Here is a 20,855-nt window from a genome sequence, read left to right as displayed (position 1 = left end):
ATCCCTTAAAGTGAATAAGCTTGAATACATACCTTATCATCAAGCTGTTTATACAGTTTAGCAACTTCTTCTTCAAACTTTCGTCTCTCAGCATCAGTAAAATTAACACCAATTGGTGCTGTTGGTTTATCATTGGTGACGACATTATCCACAGCAAAAGCTTCCAAGTTAGCTTTCTCTTTATCAAACCGTTCTTCAACAGGCACAGTTTCCCCTGTAAGAAGAGGTATGCATGAATGCAATTTTCTTGCAATAAAAGATTACCACCAACTAGTACCATGCACCCTACAGAGAGGGATAAGAGATTTGTTTTCAATCTTACAGCAATCCTAAATGTTGTACAATAGTAGTAAATAACAGAAAATTACTAATAAGAAAATATATGGTAGTCCGCAGGAACTAAAGCTGCAAGGAATAAAATTGAAAAACATTTCCATTTAGGCTTCAAAAATTTAACAGTATGGTATTCAAATAAACCACTCAATTCAGTGACCTATCATTTAATGTAAAGTAAAATTCACTGAAGTGTAAAAGTTCTCTACCCAGACTTCAGAGATAAAAATAACTCTTCCAAATAAAAAGTACGTTACCAGTAGAAGGTGCTCTTCAAGGACAACAGGACTGAAATCCTCGCATATGAATGACTTTAATCAACAGAACCCGGAATGGGAAACACTACCACAGCAACCTTTCTAGAAAGCTCATCACACAGGACCTCCTCACTCTATTATAGGCTAAAGAAATACAGTTTGTTGGAAAGGCAAGGGGGTTGTGAGGATTTCAGTCCAGCTCTCCTCAGAGAACACCTGGTACAGGCAAATAACTTCATTTTCTCTGTTGACAAGCAAGACTGCTTAATTCTCACATATAGGACTTCCTACAGCAGAAAAAGAGAAAACAGATGATGCCACAAAAGGCAGACACCAATATCTTTGGTAGCAACAAGCCATATTTATCACTTTTTCCTTTTTTTCCTCACAGAAAGCAGCCTGCAAATGAAAGAGAAGGGCCCAGGGGGGTGGAGTTAGATTCTATATTCTGGAGGACTTTCTGAATATCACGTCAGGAGTCCTGATCCAGGGAACAGTGTAATGTAAATGTATGGGCAGAAGTCCACATTGAAGCCCTGCAAATCTCTTCTATGGAGGCTGACCTCAAGTGGGCTATCAACATGGTCATAGTCTAAAATATTATAAGCCATGACATGACTAGAGTCAGCCCAGCCTGGCTATAAGTGAATATAAGAACTGTCATACTGGGACAGACCATTAAACCCAGTATCCCATTTCCAACAGTGGTTATCCCAGGTATAAGCAGTGCATTTTCACAAGATCATCTTAATAATGGTTTATGGACTTTTCTTTTAAGAATTTATCCAAACCTCTTTTAAAACCTACTCTCCTAACTGCTTTTATCACTTTCTTTGTAAACAAATTCCAGAGTTTAATAACACGATGAGTGAAGAAATATTTATGATTTGTTTTAAATTTACTACTTAGTAGCTTAATTGTGTGCCCTCAATCCTTGTATTTTTGGAAACAGAAAACAAGCAATTTATGCTTACCTGTTCCACTCCACTCAGGATTTTATAGACTTCTATCATATCTCCCTTCAGCTGTCTCTTCTCCGAGATGAAAAGCCCTAGCCCCTTTAGCCTTTCCTCAAAGGGAAGCGGTTTCACCCCTTTATCATTTTTGTCATCCTTCTCTGTACCTTTTCTAATTCCACTATATCTTTTTTGAGATGCAGTCACCAAAATTGCACACAATTTTCGAGATGAAGTCGCACTTGGGAGCGATACAAAGGCATTACAATATTCTCAGTTTTGATCTCCATTCCTTTCCTAATAATTCCTAACATTCTATTTGCATTCTTAGCCACCACTGCACACTGAGAAGAGGGTTTCATCGTATTATCGACAATGACATCTTTGGGTAACCCTTTCCTGAATGGTGGCTCCTAATATGGAACCTTGCATTATGTATCCATTGTTTGGGTTCCTCTTTCCTTCACGCATCACTTTGCATTTGCTCACATTAAATGTCATCTGCCATTTGGATTCCCAGTCTCCCAATCTCATAAGGTCCTATTGCTCTTTTTCACAACCCTCTAGTGATTTAACAATTTAGAATAACTTTGTATCATCAGCAAATTTAAATCACCGCAGCCCACTAGTCAATTGGAAAGTGTATGTTTGCCAATGGCAGCCCCTATTCTATTTGGGTCAAAAGAACAAAACTTTCTATAGGCCTTAGTCTACTCTAGATAGCAGATTAAAGCATCCTTGCAAACCAAAGTGTGCTTTCACCTTTGTGGGCATGAGGTTTAGGTAAAAAGTTGATGGAAAGACTATTTACTGGTTAAGATGGAACTCCGATACAACCCTGGGAAGAAACTTGTAAAGTGGATCAGTTACTAGGGCCTGGAGTTCACTAACTCTGCAAGCTCAAGTAACCGCTCACCTAAAATAAGACCTACTAGGTTTGGTACTTCAAATGGCAAGTGTCTAGTGGCTCAAATGGAGCTTTTATCAGCTGGGTAAGTATAATGTTGAGGTCCCATGACACTAGAGGTGGCTTGATGAGAGGCTTCAACATAAGCAAGCCCTGTATACAGCAAAACAACTAAAGGCTGTACAAAGATGGGTTTATATTCCATGCAATAAATTCCAACTCTACTAAGGTGTACCCTAACAGAGTTTCTCTTTAGACTTACCTTTACAAATGTAGAAGGTATTCATGCAGGATCTGTGTGGGACAAGTAAAAGGATCTATGACCTCAACCTAACACCAGATGACAAACCTCTTTCGTTTAAATCCATATGCTGTCTTAACAGAATCCTTTCTGGCAGCCAGCAAAACATGTGAGATACTAACAGCCAAATTCACAGAAGCCAATGTCAACCTTTCAAAATCCAAACTGAGGGCTAGGGACTCGATGTTGGGATGCAATAGTGTGCCCGCCTCTTGCATGATCAGCCCTGGAAAAACTCCAGTCTTATAGGACTGGAGTGGTAAACAGATCTGTCTCATTCAATAAGGGGCTATGAAAATCATGGCTCTCCCATCCTGTCTGATTTACAAAATGATTTTTGCTTGAGGAGAAAAAGAGAATACACATACAGAAGACCCCCCCCCCCCCACACACACACAAAAGGAAGGCATTCAAAGCTAGTCTGCCATGTGACATTAATAGAGTTGTACCAAACAGCATATTTTACTATTCAGCCAAACACGAATAATAAAAATTATTATTCGGCCAAATACGAATAATGGCCATTGAGCTTTAACATAAATAATAAAAGAAGCAACATGAAATCAGAGATCAAATGTTTATTTCAGCAGGATTTAGAACAGTAGAGCCCTGGATTATTTATATTTGAATTTAAATCACTAGTCAGTCGAATACGAATAATGTATTCGAGGTCGAATCAAATCAAATACAAATATTCGGTAGAGCCCCAGACATTATCTTAGAACAGAACTGAGGAACTTTCTTGTTGAATGGAGTGACAAAGATCTATCAAGGGGGGTGCCCTTGCTATCCACTTCTGGGATCAGAGGACTTGACTCAGTTTGTCTGCCAGGACATTATCCTTGCCTGCCGGATATGTGGCACTGAGAAACATTCCATGAGAAATGACCCATTTCCATATTCTGATAGTCTCCCAGCACAGGAAATACAACCTTGTTTAAGTAAATCATAGCTACCTGATTTTCTGTTTGAACCAGGATAATCTAGTTGGATAACTGATTTCTGAAAGCCTTTAGAATATTCCATACTGCTCTTTGCTCTAGGAAGTTTACCTGAAGTCTTCCTGAAAAAAGTCTATGCACCCTAGGTGTGGAGCCTATCCACATCCTCTGATGTAACTTCCTATTTCCATCAGGGTGGGCAGGCCCGGCGACGAGACGATCTGCTTCTTTCACAGGCAGACACGAGGCGCTGCACCGCCGATTCCGAGGTTTATGAAATGTAGGGGGCAGGTGGGGGCTGGGTCGTGGAGGGGGCTGGAGCTGGAACTAGGGTCTGAGAAGGGGGCAGGTGGGTCTAGGGCTGAAAAGGGGGGCAGGTGAGATAATGGGATGGGGCTGAAAAGAGGGGCCATAATGCAAAGCAGGTGGATGAAGGGGACTGGAACTGGGGGCTGAAAAAGAGGGTAGGTGGGATAAGGGGACTAGTCCTGGAACTGGGGGCTAAAACTGTGGGGACAGGGAGAAAGTAGCTGGGGCTGAAGCTCAGGACTGGTGGGAGAAAAGGGCTGGGGCTGAAACTGGGGACTGGTGGGATAGTGGGGCTGGAACTGGGGGGCAGGTAGGAGGTGGGCTGGGGTTGGAACTGGGAGCTGAAAAGAGGGGGCAGAGAGAGAGAGGGGGGGGGAGGGCAGACCCTGGATGCTGGATGGATGGGAAAGGGAGGGCAAATGGTGGATGGAAGGGGCAGAGAGAAAGGCAGACAGTGGATAGAAGGGAGAGAGAGAGCAGACAGTGGCTGGAAGGGGGAGAGAGGAGGGGGGAGACAGAGAGGGCAGAAAGGGGCAGATGATGGATGGAAGGGGAAGAGACAGAGGGCAGCGCTAGATGGAAGGGAGAGGTCAAATAGTGGTTGGAAGGGGCAGAGAGAGAGGGGGGGCAGACTGTGATAGAGGGGACAGGAGAGAGAGGACAGACACTGGATGGCAGGGGCAGGGAGAGAGCGAAGGCAGATGTTGGATGGAAGGGAGAGAGTGAAGAGAAGATGAGGAAAGCAGAAACCAGAGACAACAAACTGTAAAAATATATTTTTTTCTTTTTTTGCTTTAGGATAAAGTAGTATTGTAGCTGTGTTAATAAATGTTTATAACAGAACATGGAAATAAAGTAATCTTTTTATTGGACTAATTTTAAAACATTTTGACACTTTCGGAGAACAAAACCCCCTTCCTCAGGTCAGGATAGGATACTGTAACAGCAGTATACTGTATTGACCTGAGGACGGAGGTTTTGGCCTCTGAAAGCTAAATGTATTAGTCCAATAAAATGGTATTATTTTATTTTCTATATTTCTTTTATTTCTATTTGTTAATTTGTAAAGTGGTGATAGGTATTTGTTAGTTTTTTTCAAATTTACATCTGCTGTCTTTATGTTTTGCACAGTACTAGGGGACATTTTCTGTTTCTGTGGTGTGTTGCATTGTATGCAGAATCTGGCATCTTGGGGGTTCAGTTTAATTTTTGTCTAAATAGAAAGTGTATGGTTTCTTATTCTATAGTGGATTTGGGTGTACCTATGTCTGTGAAAAAGGCATGGCTTTCAGTTGGCACTGACTGTGCAGGATCGACAATCTGTACTATTCTGGCTAGTTTCGTTTTACAATAGGTGAATTGATGTTCTAGTGCTCACTGCAGTATTTAAGATGCTTTCCTTATCCTTGTGTGACTTGTAGAAATGACTGCTTATGGTATGGTAGAATTACTCTATGGGTCCCCTAGAATTTTGTATTCTCGGTATGCCTAGTCCTGGATTTTGGAGGGGGGTATTAAAAAATGACTGACCCCGGGTGGCAAATACCCTAGGTACACCACTGTTTCCTCCACAATGGAAATCAAGCTGTAGATTTGTTGCTTGGAAAAAAGCTAGTTGCTTGAGTCATGTCTAGAAAGGTTCCTATGAATTCCAATTGTTGTGTTGGGTGTAGATTGATTATTTTCTTATATACCGCCTGCAAGCCTGAAAGCTATTAAAGTGGTATACATTCAGGTACAGTAGGGTACATTTCTGTCCCTGGAGGGCTCACAATCACAGTGACACTTGGTACTCTAATCGCCATGCTCTTACTTTTTCGAGAGATGGTTTGCTGCTCTTTAAGAGGCTTTTTCCCTTATCATTTGAGAGTATAGATGAGCATATGTTTGCTTAACAGAGACTCCCGAGGAAGGCTTCGCAGACAAAACACAGCCCCTGTTGGGTCTACAGTTTGAACTTTATCACTTTTTTAAAAATAAACATAGTAACATAGTAGATGACGGAAGATAAAGACCTGTATGGTCCATCCAGTCTGCCCAATGAGATAAACTCATTACATATGATATGAAGTGATACATCATATGTATATCTGATCTTGATTTATCCTTGCCACTTTTAGGGCACAGACTGTAGAAGTCTGCCTGGCACTGGCCCAGTTCCAAAATTTCTGAATAGCTCCACTCCAGCCCATCCAAATCTATTCTACGGTCTGTGCCCTCAACGAGGCTGAAGTCTGCCCAGCACCGGCTTTCCTACCTAATCAACCAGTGGACAAGTAGAAAAAGGAGGATGAAATCAGGGCACAAAACAATTACCCTGAATCAGGAGAGGTCAGTACAAAGCCTGAAGGGGTCCCATAGCAGAGGCAAAGCCGCCAATGCAGCTAACAGCCGGAAAGCGGGAGCCGCATCCGGATGCGCCAAAAGAAAATGGTGCATTCATTCAACGCCTCAGAGCTGGAACAGAGCAGGAATCCCGCTTGGGAGAAAGAAGTCCCTGGTGCCTGGCAGTGCCTCTATGCACCCAGCAACACCCGTCCCCACTGCCGCCAACGCTTGCTCACAACACGAGCCTCCTATGATGGTCTCTGCCACCAATACTGTGCATCCCCCAATGGCAGAAAAAAAATGCACTTACCAGAGACGCGCAGTCAGACTTCCTGCCGACAGCGGAACCTCCCAGGCAAGCCTGCCATCAAACTGCTCAGTAGGCTACACACACACACAGCGACTTTAGAGACGTTGCCCCCAAGACTCCTCTTAGCAACCTGCTGCCCTGTTGCAGCTGCAGAGCCTGTGTCTGAATTGCTCTTTTTTTTTTTTTTTTTTTACAGCTGGTAACAGCAGCAAACACAGGTCTGTTGTGGACTAGAAGTTGTTTTGTTTTGGGTTTTTTTCTTGGAGAGGAAGGCTACATCCAAACAACAGCCCAAACTCTGGGAGGAAAGAAAGAGGTGGTGGGGCAGGGACCCAGGCCACCAGGTATGCCCCTATAGTTGGCACAGAGCCCAAACACCCCCTAAGCTCAACTGGCCAAAAGGCCCAGGAGCAGGCCCAAGAGACGAATCCAGGAGCTGAACAGACACAGTCTATCACCTGCTACAGATAGAGATATACCGAAGTGAAGGAGGAGCTGATCGTCTGGTATCACTGCCTTTAGCTTTGCAATCTCTATTGCCACCTGCTGGTAGACGGACATAGCCACCAGTTCCTGGAATCTTCTGGTTATTCCTTGTATTTGCTTAAATTTTTTTGTGAACTACATAGTTATCTTGTTAGATATGCAGTCTATCAAATTTGATAAATAATATGTTTTTGCACCTTCCCCATTTTTTTAAGCCACTAATGGCTTTTTCTGGTATTTTCACTTAAAAATTAACTGCAACAAAATCAAATGACTCAGTGTTAAAACGAAAAGGCCAACACACAAAACAAAACCTTAACCTATAAAATACTTGTTTTGAAAATAGTATTTTACTGTGATGGGAAGTATGTCTGTATGGCTTCATGGAAAACAAAACCTGAGGCAGCTTCATGAACCAACATAGCATGGGAGGTGCTGTACATGCATGGCAGAATCTCAAAAACCTTCAAGAAATTTGAAATCATTCAAAGGTATGGAAGCTTTTCCCTTACTATATGCCACCAGATCACATCATCCACTTGTGAGGGTTGACATCCTGCCTGTCCTTGGAGAAACGTGATATTGTGGAACAAAAATGTTAAAATATGATTATACTGTATTGTACTTGTTCATTTCTTGTAAACATATATTGTAACCAGGTACCTTTCTTGTGCAGCCAAGGATAGAACAATCTCCTCCAGCCACAGGCTCCCGGTATAATGAAGAAATAGATGTCCACCAGTAACTTCAATCTTAAGGACTTTTATTCCATGCAGGTTTCTAGTACACAGTTCCAACAGCAGCATTCACCTTCAATCTTAAGCACATATAAGCCACCTGAAAGTGTGTGGCCAACTGTCCCCTTTAAGCAGCAGGCTATCAGCACATACCAGGATTCAATACAGGCTTACAGTCAGCTCCAGTCTGGGATCTTTATCCAGTGCACAATAAACAGTAGTTCAATTCCCAAGACAAACAGTTCTTTCAGTTCATCATCACAGTTCAGTCACCAAGCAGCAGTTTCTACCTTCTATCCTCTTTACCTTCAGGAGAGTTCAATACTTTAGGGACTCCCTCTACCCAAGGATTTTCATCCTGCTTCAGTACTTTAGGGACCTCCCTGCCCAAGGATTTTCAGCCTGCAAATACTTTAGGAACCTCCCTGCCCAAGGTTTTCAGCCTGCAACTGCTTCTCTCCTTCTGCTTCACTCTCCTGAACTGAACTCCTGAGACTCCTTCCCACCTGCCTAATCAATCCCTGGCTTCAGCTACCACAACCAATCATTCTCCTTCCATTAGCTTCCCCACACCCATACCAGCTGAGTTAAGCATTAGACTAATGAGACCAATGATAAGCTCCTGCACACTGGGTTTCCTAACTCTCTTTCCACCTAGTGGCAGCCACTCTACACAACCTGCCAGCTTACACCCATGTCTTCCCCAATTGCAGCTAGGAGTCCAGTCCGGGTTCTTCATCTCACCCTCTGGCTCCTTACATGCCATGCCTTCTGGGACTTGTATTTCCTACTGAAACTGCCTTAACCCAACTATCCTGGATGTGACTTTATCACAATATATTACTCTTTGTACCTTTTTGAAAACTCATAAATAAAAGTGTTTTTTTTTTTTAATATGGCTATCAACTGCTGGAGTACAAAGAGCTTTGTGAATTGAACAAAAGCAGATTTCTATGGACACTTACAATGTGCCACCTTAAAGTTCACCAGTGCCAATAAAAATTGCACATCAAATTATATGAATGAGATCACTGGACCAACCCAGAGACTCAGTCATAGTGCTGCACACTGTGGCACAGACAATGTGGGTTCAACTATCTTGTTCACTGGTGCATATCACAAACATGATGTATTTGAGCTCCAGGGTGAGGGGAAGGAAGCAAATCCTGCTGGTGTAAAAGCAGCACTGTCAAGTTTGGTCAGAGGAAAGCCCCCCAAAAACCCTTGGCCTGGGTACTGGGTATTAAAGTGGTTAGAATTTCAGCCATTATTGTACAGTATATAAAATACTTAACCTTTTTGCTGTGTATCTTTCTTCATAGCTCACGTAAGGACCTGAAAGAAACTGAGGGGCTTTATTTTCAAAAGTACTTACGCAGACAGCATTGCATACTGGCTACATTTAGTGCTTTTATTTAATTTCCTACCCCTCTAAAGAAACAAATGTTGCCAAGGAAAGTCACTGTAAGGTCAAAAGTTATTCAAGTCTTCAAGTCTTTGCTTAAAGCCCACCTCTTCAATGCTGCGTTCGGCACCTAACCCTTACCGTTCAGTGAATCCAGACTGCCCCAATTTGACTGCCCCTATCGGACCGACCGTTCACTTGTCTATTAGATTGTAAGCTCTTTGAGCAGGGACTTTCTCTCTTTGTTAAATTGTACAGCGCTGCGTAACCCTAGTAGTGCTCTAGAAATGTTAAGTAGTAGTAGTAGTATTCAAAGTGAGGTAAGTATTAGAGATGTGCTGGGGTCAGTGCCAATTTTTACAGATAGTGTTTAAATCAGATCACAGAATTATCAAGCAGTCCAGAGTCATAAGAACATAATAGCCATACTGAGCAGACCAATGGTCCAATCAGCCCCAACTAGCCCAGTATCCTGTCTTCAACTGTGGCCACAGGTACCTGGCAGAATCCCAAACAGTAACAAGATTCCACGCTACTGATCCAGGGAAAAGTAGTGGCTTTCCCCATGTCTATCTTAATAGATTATAGACTTTTCCATCAGGAACTTATCCAAATCTAACATTGTTTGCTTTTTTTTGCCGCCCCTACATACTGAGCAGATGTTAACATATTGCCCATGATGACACCTAGATCTTTGTCTTGGGTAGTGACTCCTAAAGTGGAACCTAGCATTAAGTAGTTATAATTTAAAATATTATTCTCAGTGTGTATAACTTTGCATTTGTCCACATTAAATTTCATCTGCATTTGGATGCAGTTTACCAATAATTTCTCACAGTCCATGTTATTTAATAACTTACAGTTTTGTGTCACCTGCAAATTTAGTCACCTCACTTGTCATTCCCATTTACAGATCATTTATAAATAAGTTTAATAGCACCAGTCCCAGCACAGATCCCTGGAGCACTCCACTATTCATCTTCTTCCATTAAGAGAAATGGCCATTTAAATCTACTCTCTGTTTTCTATCTTTTAACAAGTACCCAGTCCACAGCAGAACAATGTCTCCTATCCCTTTTTCTTAATTTTCTCAACCAGAATTATATGGATATTGCTGAAGAATATACACAAATATATACTGGGAAGTTATTCATATACCTTTATATGATCAGACTATTGAATATTGCTTTCTGAATGTTCTTTTTATTATTTAAAAAAAAAAAAACCCCCACACATGCAAAGAGATTGTTGCAGTTGTCCAGGTTTTACTGTATCTTAGTAACAGGAACTGAGTTTCAGTCATCATGCTGTATCCTCCTTCTGCAGTTTGTCTTTATAGTGGGTTCTCAAACCTGATTGGCTGGGGTTTGATGTGGGTAGTTTCTTCAGGAAGGAAGGAAATTTCGGCAGGAAAGTTCACTGGTCATAAATTTGAATTTTGGAGGGAAATTCCGTTGGCCACCATTTTAAATTTTGGCAGGAATGAGGCTGGAAATTCATTGGGACAGCTCTGCCTCTGGAGAGGGGAACCTTCTTGCGCCAAATTTGTTTTGAATGAATAGTTGCCATATTTTGTTTAGGATGAGCCCTTTGTCTCCATTGAAGTTATTAGGTGTCTTGTTCTCTCTATTGCCTCTGGGGTACTTTTACAAAGGTGCGCTAGCATTCTTAGCACGTGCACGCTAAACGCTAGAGATGCCCATAGGAATATATGGGCGGCTCTAGCGTTTAGCACGCGCTTATTTTTGGAGCGCTAAAAACGCTAGCACGCCTTTGTAAAACGACCCCTCTAATTCTTCTCAGCCACCAATGATATTCTTTCTCCAAGTATTTGTGTCTTTTCAAATCTCATTGTCTTATTATTTATTTATTTGCAGCTTTTGTATCCCCCATTTTCCCACATATTTGCAGACTCAATGGGGCTTACAAGACACCGAATTGGATCGGTGTTAAAAAGGTACAATTAGAAATTGGGTAAGGGAAGGTAGAGGTAGATGGAACAATAAAAGACAAAGGAAATAACAGTCTTATAAATCAGTGCAGGGTTGAAGCAGCTAAGCAGAATCAGAAGGGTAGGCCTTACAAATGAATAGGTCTTTAAAGTTCGCCTGAATTCCTGATGGTCATGTATCGTCTTCACTCTCTTTGGTAATGAATTCCACATTTGAGTATGTGAAATTGGACGCGTAGGACGTTTTATATTTAAGACCAATGCAATTAGGATAATGAAGATTCAAATAGGCACGAGATGAGCTGATACTATTCATGGCTGGAAGATCAATTAGGGCAATCATATAACCAGGGGCATCACCGTAGATTATCTTGTGGACCAGTGTACAAAGTTTGAAGGTAATGCGGGCCATGATAGGGAGCCAGTGCAGTTTCAGTCGAAGAGGTGTAGCACTATCATACTTTGTTTTGTTGAATATCAATTTGGCCGCTGTGTTCTGGGCAGTCTGGAGTTTTTTCAGAAGCTGGACCTTACAACCCGCATATATGAAGGGCTATAGCTGATTTTTCCATGTTGCAAAGCTTGTGATGTCTCTTATGTTTTTGTAGCCTTTTCTCTATGGTATGTCCAGTTTCACCAATGTACAACTGGCCGCCACTGCATGGGATTTTGTACATTCCAGGGGTTTGCAGCAGAGGCAACCAGTCTTTCACATGTGTGAGTGTGGATGACAGCTTTTGTGGTACACTGTAGGCTGTTTTGATGTTATTCTTCTTTAGCAGTTTTCCTATGTGATCCATCACTCCTTAGACAGAGGAGCACTATGAATTTTTTGTTCAGTTGTGGGGTCATCATCTAGTGGCTGTTGGTTGTTGTTGATTTGGCAGGTTGGGTTGTCCAGAAGATTTAGGGCTTTAGAAGTGGCCCTTCTGCTATAGCTATTAGATAAGAATGTATCCGGAAGGTGTCCTTTTCTTCCTCAAGGTGTCCAGGACGCAAACTCTTAGCGCTCTGTTTACTAGTATATGCAGGACACCTCTTTTTGAGGCCAGATGGTGGTGGGATTCTGTGGGAAATCTCCTTCCTTCCTGAAGAAACTACTCACCTCAAAACCCAAGCCAATCAGCTTTGATAATCCACTTCATATAATCACAAACCACAGACGTCACAGCATACCCTGAAGAAAACCACACCATGATGGCTGAAATGTCATTCCACTTACTAATTTACAGTAAGACCTAGACAACTGCAACAATCATGATGCCAGTTGCGGAAGCCTGACTACACATGCAAACAGATTTCTATGGCACAGATTGTTAGAGCACTATAGCCTTAAGAGGTGTTCTGCAACTTTGTATTATATCATGCAATAAGTACAGTGCATAAACTTTAATATGATGTTACCATTGCGCCATCTGTTGAGCTCATTTTCCAGCCACTGTATAGTGTTCCGCAGGGTCTTGTTTTCTCTTTTTCCTTTTCATATTTTTTTTCCATTGTTCAGCCGTAAGCTCCACGTTGACACAAACAGTATTCTTAATAGTCTTAGCTCTAGAGTAATTAAATAAAATAATGTTAGGAAAAGTTTGAAATACTGTACAGTCTTCTAAGTCACCAATGGAAAAAAATTAAGTGCCATTCACAAAACTGTAGCAACCACATTCAAACACGCTAGCTAGGTACAAAAGATTAAAAAAAACTCCGTAACAGCCCATCCAAACTTTTAAATTAAGTCAGATATTTACAAACTATTCAAGTATTAAAATTTCAGACATAACTTTGGACTTTCAATATAATTAAGAAATTTCAGCCACTTACTGGAAACCAAATTTTTAAAAGACCAAAGAATCCTTTGCATAGTTTATAGTCAAGACACCAAAGAGTTAACATTGGCCTGACAGTCCACTCAACTTATGTCTATTATTCCTCATACTCACAAGTGGGTTTTTTTTGGCCTAGTGGTTCCTCCTCTCTCTCTTTTTTTTTTTTTTAATTCCATCTGACAGCTGGGATCTGGCAACTTCATTCTCAACTACCAGGGAATCTTCCCTTCTTTTAACAGACCCATACTTCCACTACACTTCTTTTAACAGACCCATATTTCCACTATATGTAGTCTAATCATTTAACAGTCCTTAGGATAGCACCTATGGTAAGCAAGACCCTTTTCAGACACCTGTATCATGAGTCTAAATTTGGCCACAAGTTGTTGCTCTTAATAGTAACCATGACTCTCCACAGCATCACCAGGTCCCACTGACTAGAGATGTGGAAAACTCAGTCAAGGAATTGCATTCAGGACCCTCTGTAACACTACAACTGAAAAAGAATTATGTGGTACTACATATTTAAAATAAAACATTCCAGACCTCTCCGGAGGACAGAGTGCTGAGGATGTGTATATAAATTCCATGTCAGCTAGGTAGATAAAGTTCATAACCTCCATTAGTGAGAAGGTGGAGGTAGAGAGTGGAGTCGCTATCAATACACAACAGCGACACCTAGAGGCTGGACTTAGGTACCATAGTTGCAGGGTTATGGAAGAGCCCTGGTGAATGGCCTTCAACTGAAGACTTTTCATGGCAATGACGGAGCAAGTTGTGAAAGGATATAAATAAGGGAAAAAAAATCCCAGGTACTTGAGGACGAAGGCTCAGACTGACTGGATGCTCAAAGCAAAAAGAAAACTGCCTCGTACCCCTTCCCCCCAAAATATAATTCCCATTAACAATTAGCTAATATGTGAAAGTAATAAAATGATAAACTAAGGGGCATAGTTATGCTATTGTAGCACAGGTCCCATTTATACAATGAGATCTAGTTACAACTGGGGTTAATAGTAAAATAATACATCTAGAAAGTAGCCCATATTGATAACTTTCCTCCCATAAATGCTGAAATTCAACTAAAGGTGTTCTGCTATTCTTTAAACTTTTTAGCCAACCTTGACCAAATAGCAGTGTGGACCTTTGTTTCAGCCTCATTGTAGGACGATGGGAGAGCAGCAAATTACAATAGTGGTTCTACGTTGCCTCCTAGTGAATCTTGATAGAATTCTAGTCATTTTGCTGTCACGATATGGAATATAAGCCTATAAGATGGCTTCAAGTAGATACACACATATAGGACAGAGATTATGTTTAACATACTCAATCATATAGTTCACTAAATACAGAGTAGTGAAGGAACAGGATATCTTTACTTTTATTATTTTAATATAAAGGCTTTCAAATTTCATGCATATGAATATTTCAGATATATAAAATGAATTTCTTAGATTTATTTAAAGACTGCCATGGCAATGTTTAGAACAGTAAGAATTAAACAATCTATATTTCTGGTAATGTACATTTATGTTAAGAGGTTTCTTAGGGAAATACTATTCCGAGTCAGAAATGACTATGGCATTTCATTAACATTGCTGTGAATACACATAAATGCTTAATGTTAACGCACACAGTTGAATATATCAGTCTCTCAGTTAGTACTTTAAAAGAAACATTAGGCTTAACTTACACTGCATTCCGCTAAAGCTGCAATGACATTTCCAAGTGCTGACAAGGACTTGTTGATATTCTTAGCTTCATCTAGTACCGAACCTTCTGCTCCAGTTTTACTAACCTACATAAAAAAGTATGCATAAATGATCCACATGGCTTTTATTGATTTTAAGAGGAGTGATGCCTTACTGTTATCAAAGCTTCAAACCACTGGGTACTCACAACTAAATATAAAGGCAGAAAACCTCACCTTTTCGCTACCTGCCAAATCAACCAAATAAAGTTTCCGCTCAGTTCTGTTCTGTTTGAGTGTTTTGTTTGACATTTATAAGAAAAATGCTGTGGCTCCCGAGAGCTGTGCTCATTCATGTCTGTAATGCAATGATAATCAATTTAATGCACTGTATTGGGTTTTCTTAGATCTTTGGTAATTGTTTTTAGAGATTTCCTTTCTAGGTCTGCCATTTGTTACATGTCAATATTATATTACATATGTACCTGACAGAAAAGAATAAAAGGGAACTTCACAATGCCCTCTACACTACAGGTAGATCATGAAAACGTAAAATAGGATTACGGAAAAAAGTTTTTATTCATATTACACTTCAAATAATGGGTAAAAATCTTGAGAATTTTTAAAATTCTCTTTTTATTAATGCATTTAAGTTAAAAACACAAGTTGATAAATACTTGCATTAAAAAAATGAATATCATGAAATCATCACAAAATAAAAACAATTAACGAGGTGAATTTTAAAAGCAAGCCTCAACAACCTCTATTAACCTACTATAAAAGAAAGGCCCAACAGAAAAAGAAGAACACAAAAAAGTTACTTTGCTTCTGAGTAAACTACTAATTCAGGCTGCTAAACCACCCCATCCGTGGAAAGCAATCCATCCTTTATATAGTTAATATTTTATCAAAAATATCCCCTTCTGCTTTTAATCAAACATTTAGCATGGTATCACAGAAAAACTTCTCCATCGAAAGCCAGACTTCTAACTACATCTTCAAGAATAAGTCAATGCCAGTTCTGGATAAGACTATAGAGGGCCAGAAAATAGGCCACTTTTTTAAACCAACAACAGTGAATTACTGCATGAAAAAAAAGTCTCATTACAGAATTCTGTCTAATTCAAATAACAGTGTAGCCCCACACAAATTCGAAGATTCAGAACTTTCCAGGATAACTGTAAAATAAAAATACTTCCCTGTAGCAGGTATTCTCCGTGGACAGCAGGTCTTATATTCTCACAAGTGGGTAACACAGGGCGTGATGCACTGTCCAGGTCTTAAGAAAAGCATAAGAAGAGTTTTGTGAACTGCGAGAGACGATCCACTGCATATACACGAATGCCCTTCTGCACATCTCACGAATGCGGTCACCTCAGTTGAGTATAACAGCAAAAGAGGAAAAATAATAAAGAGCAACTCCAGGGGAGGTTGGAAGGGATTGTGAGAATATTAAGGCCTACTGTCCTCGGAGAATACCTGCTACAGATAAGTACCTTCGCTTTCTCTAAGGACAAGCAGGCCCTAGCTATTCTAACAAGTGGGGAATCCCTAGCATCCAGCTCACACAAAAACAACAAACATTGGTCAACTGGGGCCTCTCAACGGCAAGGACATAACATAGTAAAATGACGGCAGAAAAGACCTGCATGGTCCATCCAGTCTGCCCTACAATAAACTCATATGTGCTACTTTTTGTGTATACCTTACCTTGATTTGTACCTGTCCTTTCAGGGCACAGACCGTGTAAGCTTGCCCAGCACTATCCCCGCCTCCCAACCACCAGCCCCGCCTCCCACCACCGGCTCTGGCACAGACCGTATAAGTCTGCCCAGCACTATCCCGCCTCCGGCTCTGCCACCCAATCTCGGCTAAGGTCCTTAGGATCCATTCCTTCTGAACAGGATTCCTTTATGCTTATCCCACGCGTGTTTGAATTCTGTTACCGTTTCATTTCTACCACCTCCCGCGGGAGGCATTCCAAGCATCCACTACTCTCTCCGTGAAAAATACTTCCTGACATTTTTCTTGAGTCTGCCCCCCTTCAATCTCATTTCATGTCCTCCTCGTTCTACCGCTTCGCACCTCCAGAAAAAGTTCGTTTGCGGATTAATACTTTTCAAATATTTGAACGTCTGTAATCATATCACCCGTTTCTCCTTTCTTCCAGAGTATACATGTCAGGTCATCAAGTCTCTGCTCATACGTCTTGTAACGCAAATCCCTTACCATTCTCGTAGCTTTTCTTTGCACTGCTTCAATTCTTTTTACATCCTTCGCAAGGTACGGCCTCCAAAACTGAACACAATACTCTAGGTGAGGCCTCACCAACGACTTATACAGAGGCATCAACACATCCTTTCTTCTGCTGGTCACACCTCTCTCTGTACAGCCTAACAACCTTCTAGCTACGGCCATCGTCTTGTCACACCTGTTCATCGCCTTCAGATCCTCGGATACTATCACCCAAGATCCCTCTCCCCGCTTGTACCTATCAGACTCTCCCCGCCTAACACATACGTCTCCCGAGGATTTCTATTCCCTAAGTGCATCACTTTGCATTTCTTCGCATTGAATTTTAATTGCCAAACCTTAGACCATTCTTCTAGCTTCCTCAGATCCTTTTTCATGTTTTCCACTCCCTCCGGGGTGTCCACTCTGTTACAGATCTTAGTATCATCCGCAATAGGCAAACTTTACCTTCTAACCCTTCGGCAATGTCACTCACAAATATATTGAACAGAATCGGCCCCAGTACCGATCCTTGAGGCACACCACTACTCACCTTCCCTCCTCCGAGTGAATTCCATTCACCACCACCCTCTGGCTTCTGTCCGTCAACCAGTTCCTAATCCAGTTCACCACTTCGGGTCCTATCTTCAGGCCCATCCAGTTTATTTAAGAGCCTCCTGTGGGGAACTGTGTCAAAAGCTTTGCTGAAATCTAAGTAGATTACGTCCATAGCTCGTCCCTGATTCAATTCTCCTGTCACCCAATCAAAGAACTCAATGAGATTCGTTTGGCACGATTTCCGTTTGGTAAAACCATGTTGTCTCGGATCTTGCAACTTATTGGCTTCCAGGAAATTCACTATCCTTTCCTTCAGCATCGCTTCCATTACTTTTCCAATAATCGAAGTGAGGCTTACTTGCCTGTAGTTTCCAGCTTCTCCCCTATCACCACTCTTGTGAAGAGGGACCACCTCTGCCATTCTCCAATCCTCGGAACCTCTCCTGTCTCCAAGGATATATTAAACAAATCTTTAAAAGGACTCGCCAGAACCTCTCTGAGCTCCCTCAATATCCATGGGGTGGATCCCATCCGGTCCATGGCTTTGTCCACCTTTAGCTTTTCAAGCTGTTCATACACACTCTCTTCCGTGAATGGTGCTCTAATCCACTTCAATCTCATTTGTACTTTTTTGCAGGTCCATCGCAGTCCTTCTCCAGGATTTTCTTCTGTGAAAACAGAACAGAAGTATCTATTTAGCAAATTTGCTTTTTCTTCATCATTATCCACATAGCGGTTCGCAGTATCTTTTAGTCTCACAATTCCCTTTTTAGCCATTCTCTTTCACTTATATACTTGAAGAATTTTTGTCACCCCTCCTTACATTTCTAGCCATTTGTTCTTCCGCTTTCGCCAGACGTATCTCTCTCTCTTGGCTTCTTTTCAGTTTCATCCTGTATTCCTCCTCGTGTTCCTTTTCTTGGAGTTTTTGTGTATTTCTGGAACGCCAACTCTTTAGCCTTTATTTCTCAGCCACTTGCTTGGCGAACCATATCGGTTTTCTTTTTCTCTTGCTTTTATTTACTTTCCTTACATAAAGGTTCGTAACACAGATTAACTTGAAACTATATACAATCTAAATGAGGTGCAGCCTGGGAAAAAGAACATAAATGGGCCTAGGAGGGTGGAGTTAGAGTCTAGACCCCAAACAGATTCTGCAACCTGTCTGCCGAACTGACTGTCGTATTGGGTATCCCTTATCAAGGCAGTAGTGTAATGTTGTGGACTGAAGCCTACATCGCAGCCTTGCAAATTTCTTCAACGGAGGCTGACCTCAAGTGGGACTACCGACGCAGCCATGGCTCTGACATTTGTGAACCGTGACATGACCCTCTAGGGCCAGCCCAGCCTGGCCATAAGTGAAGGAAATGCTAGCCAATTAGAAATGGTGTGTTTCCCTGATGGCGACCCCCATCTTGTTGGGATCAAAAGAAATACAAAGTTGGGCAGACTGTCTGTGGGCCTGGTCCACTCCATGTAGTAGGCCAATGTTCTCTTGCAATCCAAAGTGTGCAACGTGCTTTTACCAGGATTGGGCATCAGGTCGGGGAAAGAATGTTGGCAAGACAATCAACTGGTTCAGATGGAACTCAGACACTACTTCAGCAAGAACCTAGGGTGGGTGTGGAGGACTACTCTGTTGTGATGCAACTTAGTATAAGGTGCATTCACCACTAAGGCTTGAAGCTCACTGACCCTACGAGGTGAAGTAACAGCCACCAAAAAAATGGCCTTCCAGGTCAAGTACTTCAGATGGCAGGAATTTAGTGGCTCAAAAGGAGCTTTCATCAGCTGAGAACATTAAGGTCCACAGGCGGAGGTTTGACAGGGGGCACTGACAAAAGAAAATCTCGCATGAAGTGAACAACTAATGGCTGACCAGAGATGGGCTTACCTTCTACACGAAGATAAGCACTAATTGTACTAAGGTGAACCCTAACGGTCTTGAAACCAGACTCTGATAGGTGTAAAAAGTATTCAACCAGGATCTGTGTAGCTTAAGCAAGGGGATCTAGAGCCTTGCTCTCACACCAGATGGCAGCCTCCTCCATTTGAAAGAATAGCACCTCTTAGTGGAGTCTTTCTTGCAAGCCAGCAAGACCCAAGACACACCCTCTGAAAGACCCAAGGAAGCAAACTGTAGGCTCCAACACCCAAGCTGTGAGAGCCAGAGACTGGAGCTTGGGATGTAGAAGTGACCCCTCGTTCCGCGTGATGAGGGTTGGAAAACACTCCAATCTCCATGGTTCTCGGAGGATAACTCCAGAAATAGAGGGAACTATATCTGCCATGGCCAGTACTACGTGATCAGAATCATGGTTCTGCAGTCTTGAGTTTCAACAAAGTTTTTCACCACTCGAGGTATGGGAGGATACGCATACAGCAGACCTGCCCCCAAATTGAGGAAGAAGGCATCTGACTCCTGCCTGTCATGGGCCTGAAGCCTGGAACAGAACCGAGGGACCTTGTGGTTGATGTGAGTGGCAGAGAGATCCACTGAGGGGGTGCCCCATGCTCAGAAGATCTTGTGGGCAATGCCCATATTGAGAGATCACTGTGTGGTTGCATTAACTTGCTCAGTCTGTCGGACCAGGGTGTTGTTTTTGCCTGCCAGATAAGTGGTATGAAGGAACATGCCATGCTGGCAAGCCCAATGCCATATCCAGACGGCCTGACACAGAGAGCGTGATTTGGTGTCCCCCTGCTTGTTGGTGTAATACATAGCAATCTGATTGTCTGTTTGGATGAGCAAATTTGATGAGACAGACGATCTCTGAAAGCTTTCAGATCATTCCAGATCACCCAGAGTTCCAAGAGATTGATCTGAAGATTTGTTTCATGGATGGACCAAACACTTTGGGTGTGAAGCCCACCTTCATGAGCCCCCCAGCCCAGGACAGATTCATCTGTCATCAACCCCTTCTGTGGCTGAGGAGTTTGGAATGGAAGCCCCAGAGTCAAACTGGATCGAATGATCCACCACTGAGGGGAGCATACAACTTCTGGGGACACTTGGATGACATCTTCCAGACTCCCCGTGGCCTGACACCACTGAGAAGCCAGGGTACATTGAGCTGATCTCATGTGAAGACGTATCATGGGTTTAACATACACTGTGGAAGCCAAATGGCTCAACAATCTATGACCTGCTGAGAGGTTTGGACCCTGGAAGCGATGTGACAAGTGTTCCCGCTCTTGTCTTCAGAAGGTAGGCTCAAACCTGCTGTGTACTGAGTAGGGCTCCTATGAACTCCAATTGCTAGACAGGGTGAAGATGGGACTTGGGGTAATTTAAAATGAACCCTACTAGATCGAGTACCTAAATAGTCAT

The 20,855-nt window shown here is 42.0% G+C and overlaps 1 protein-coding gene across 1 annotated transcript in view; it reads right to left on the bottom strand.

Annotated features, from left to right (window-relative positions):
* Positions 1 to 20,855, bottom strand: part of KIF5B (kinesin family member 5B) — a 252,723-nt gene that overhangs the window by 107,099 nt on the left and 124,769 nt on the right. The window contains 9 exon segments of the mRNA XM_030199142.1: positions 33 to 214; positions 12,626 to 12,684; positions 12,686 to 12,772; positions 14,166 to 14,218; positions 14,220 to 14,312; positions 14,738 to 14,842; positions 14,972 to 15,014; positions 15,016 to 15,068; positions 15,070 to 15,092. Coding sequence (XP_030055002.1) covers positions 33 to 214; positions 12,626 to 12,684; positions 12,686 to 12,772; positions 14,166 to 14,218; positions 14,220 to 14,312; positions 14,738 to 14,842; positions 14,972 to 15,014; positions 15,016 to 15,068; positions 15,070 to 15,092 — 698 coding nt within the window.

Source organism: Microcaecilia unicolor, chromosome 1 (genome assembly GCF_901765095.1).
Source record: "Microcaecilia unicolor chromosome 1, aMicUni1.1, whole genome shotgun sequence".
Classification (NCBI taxonomy): Eukaryota; Metazoa; Chordata; class Amphibia; order Gymnophiona; family Siphonopidae; genus Microcaecilia; species Microcaecilia unicolor.
This window is presented reverse-complemented; position numbering and strand designations above follow the sequence as displayed.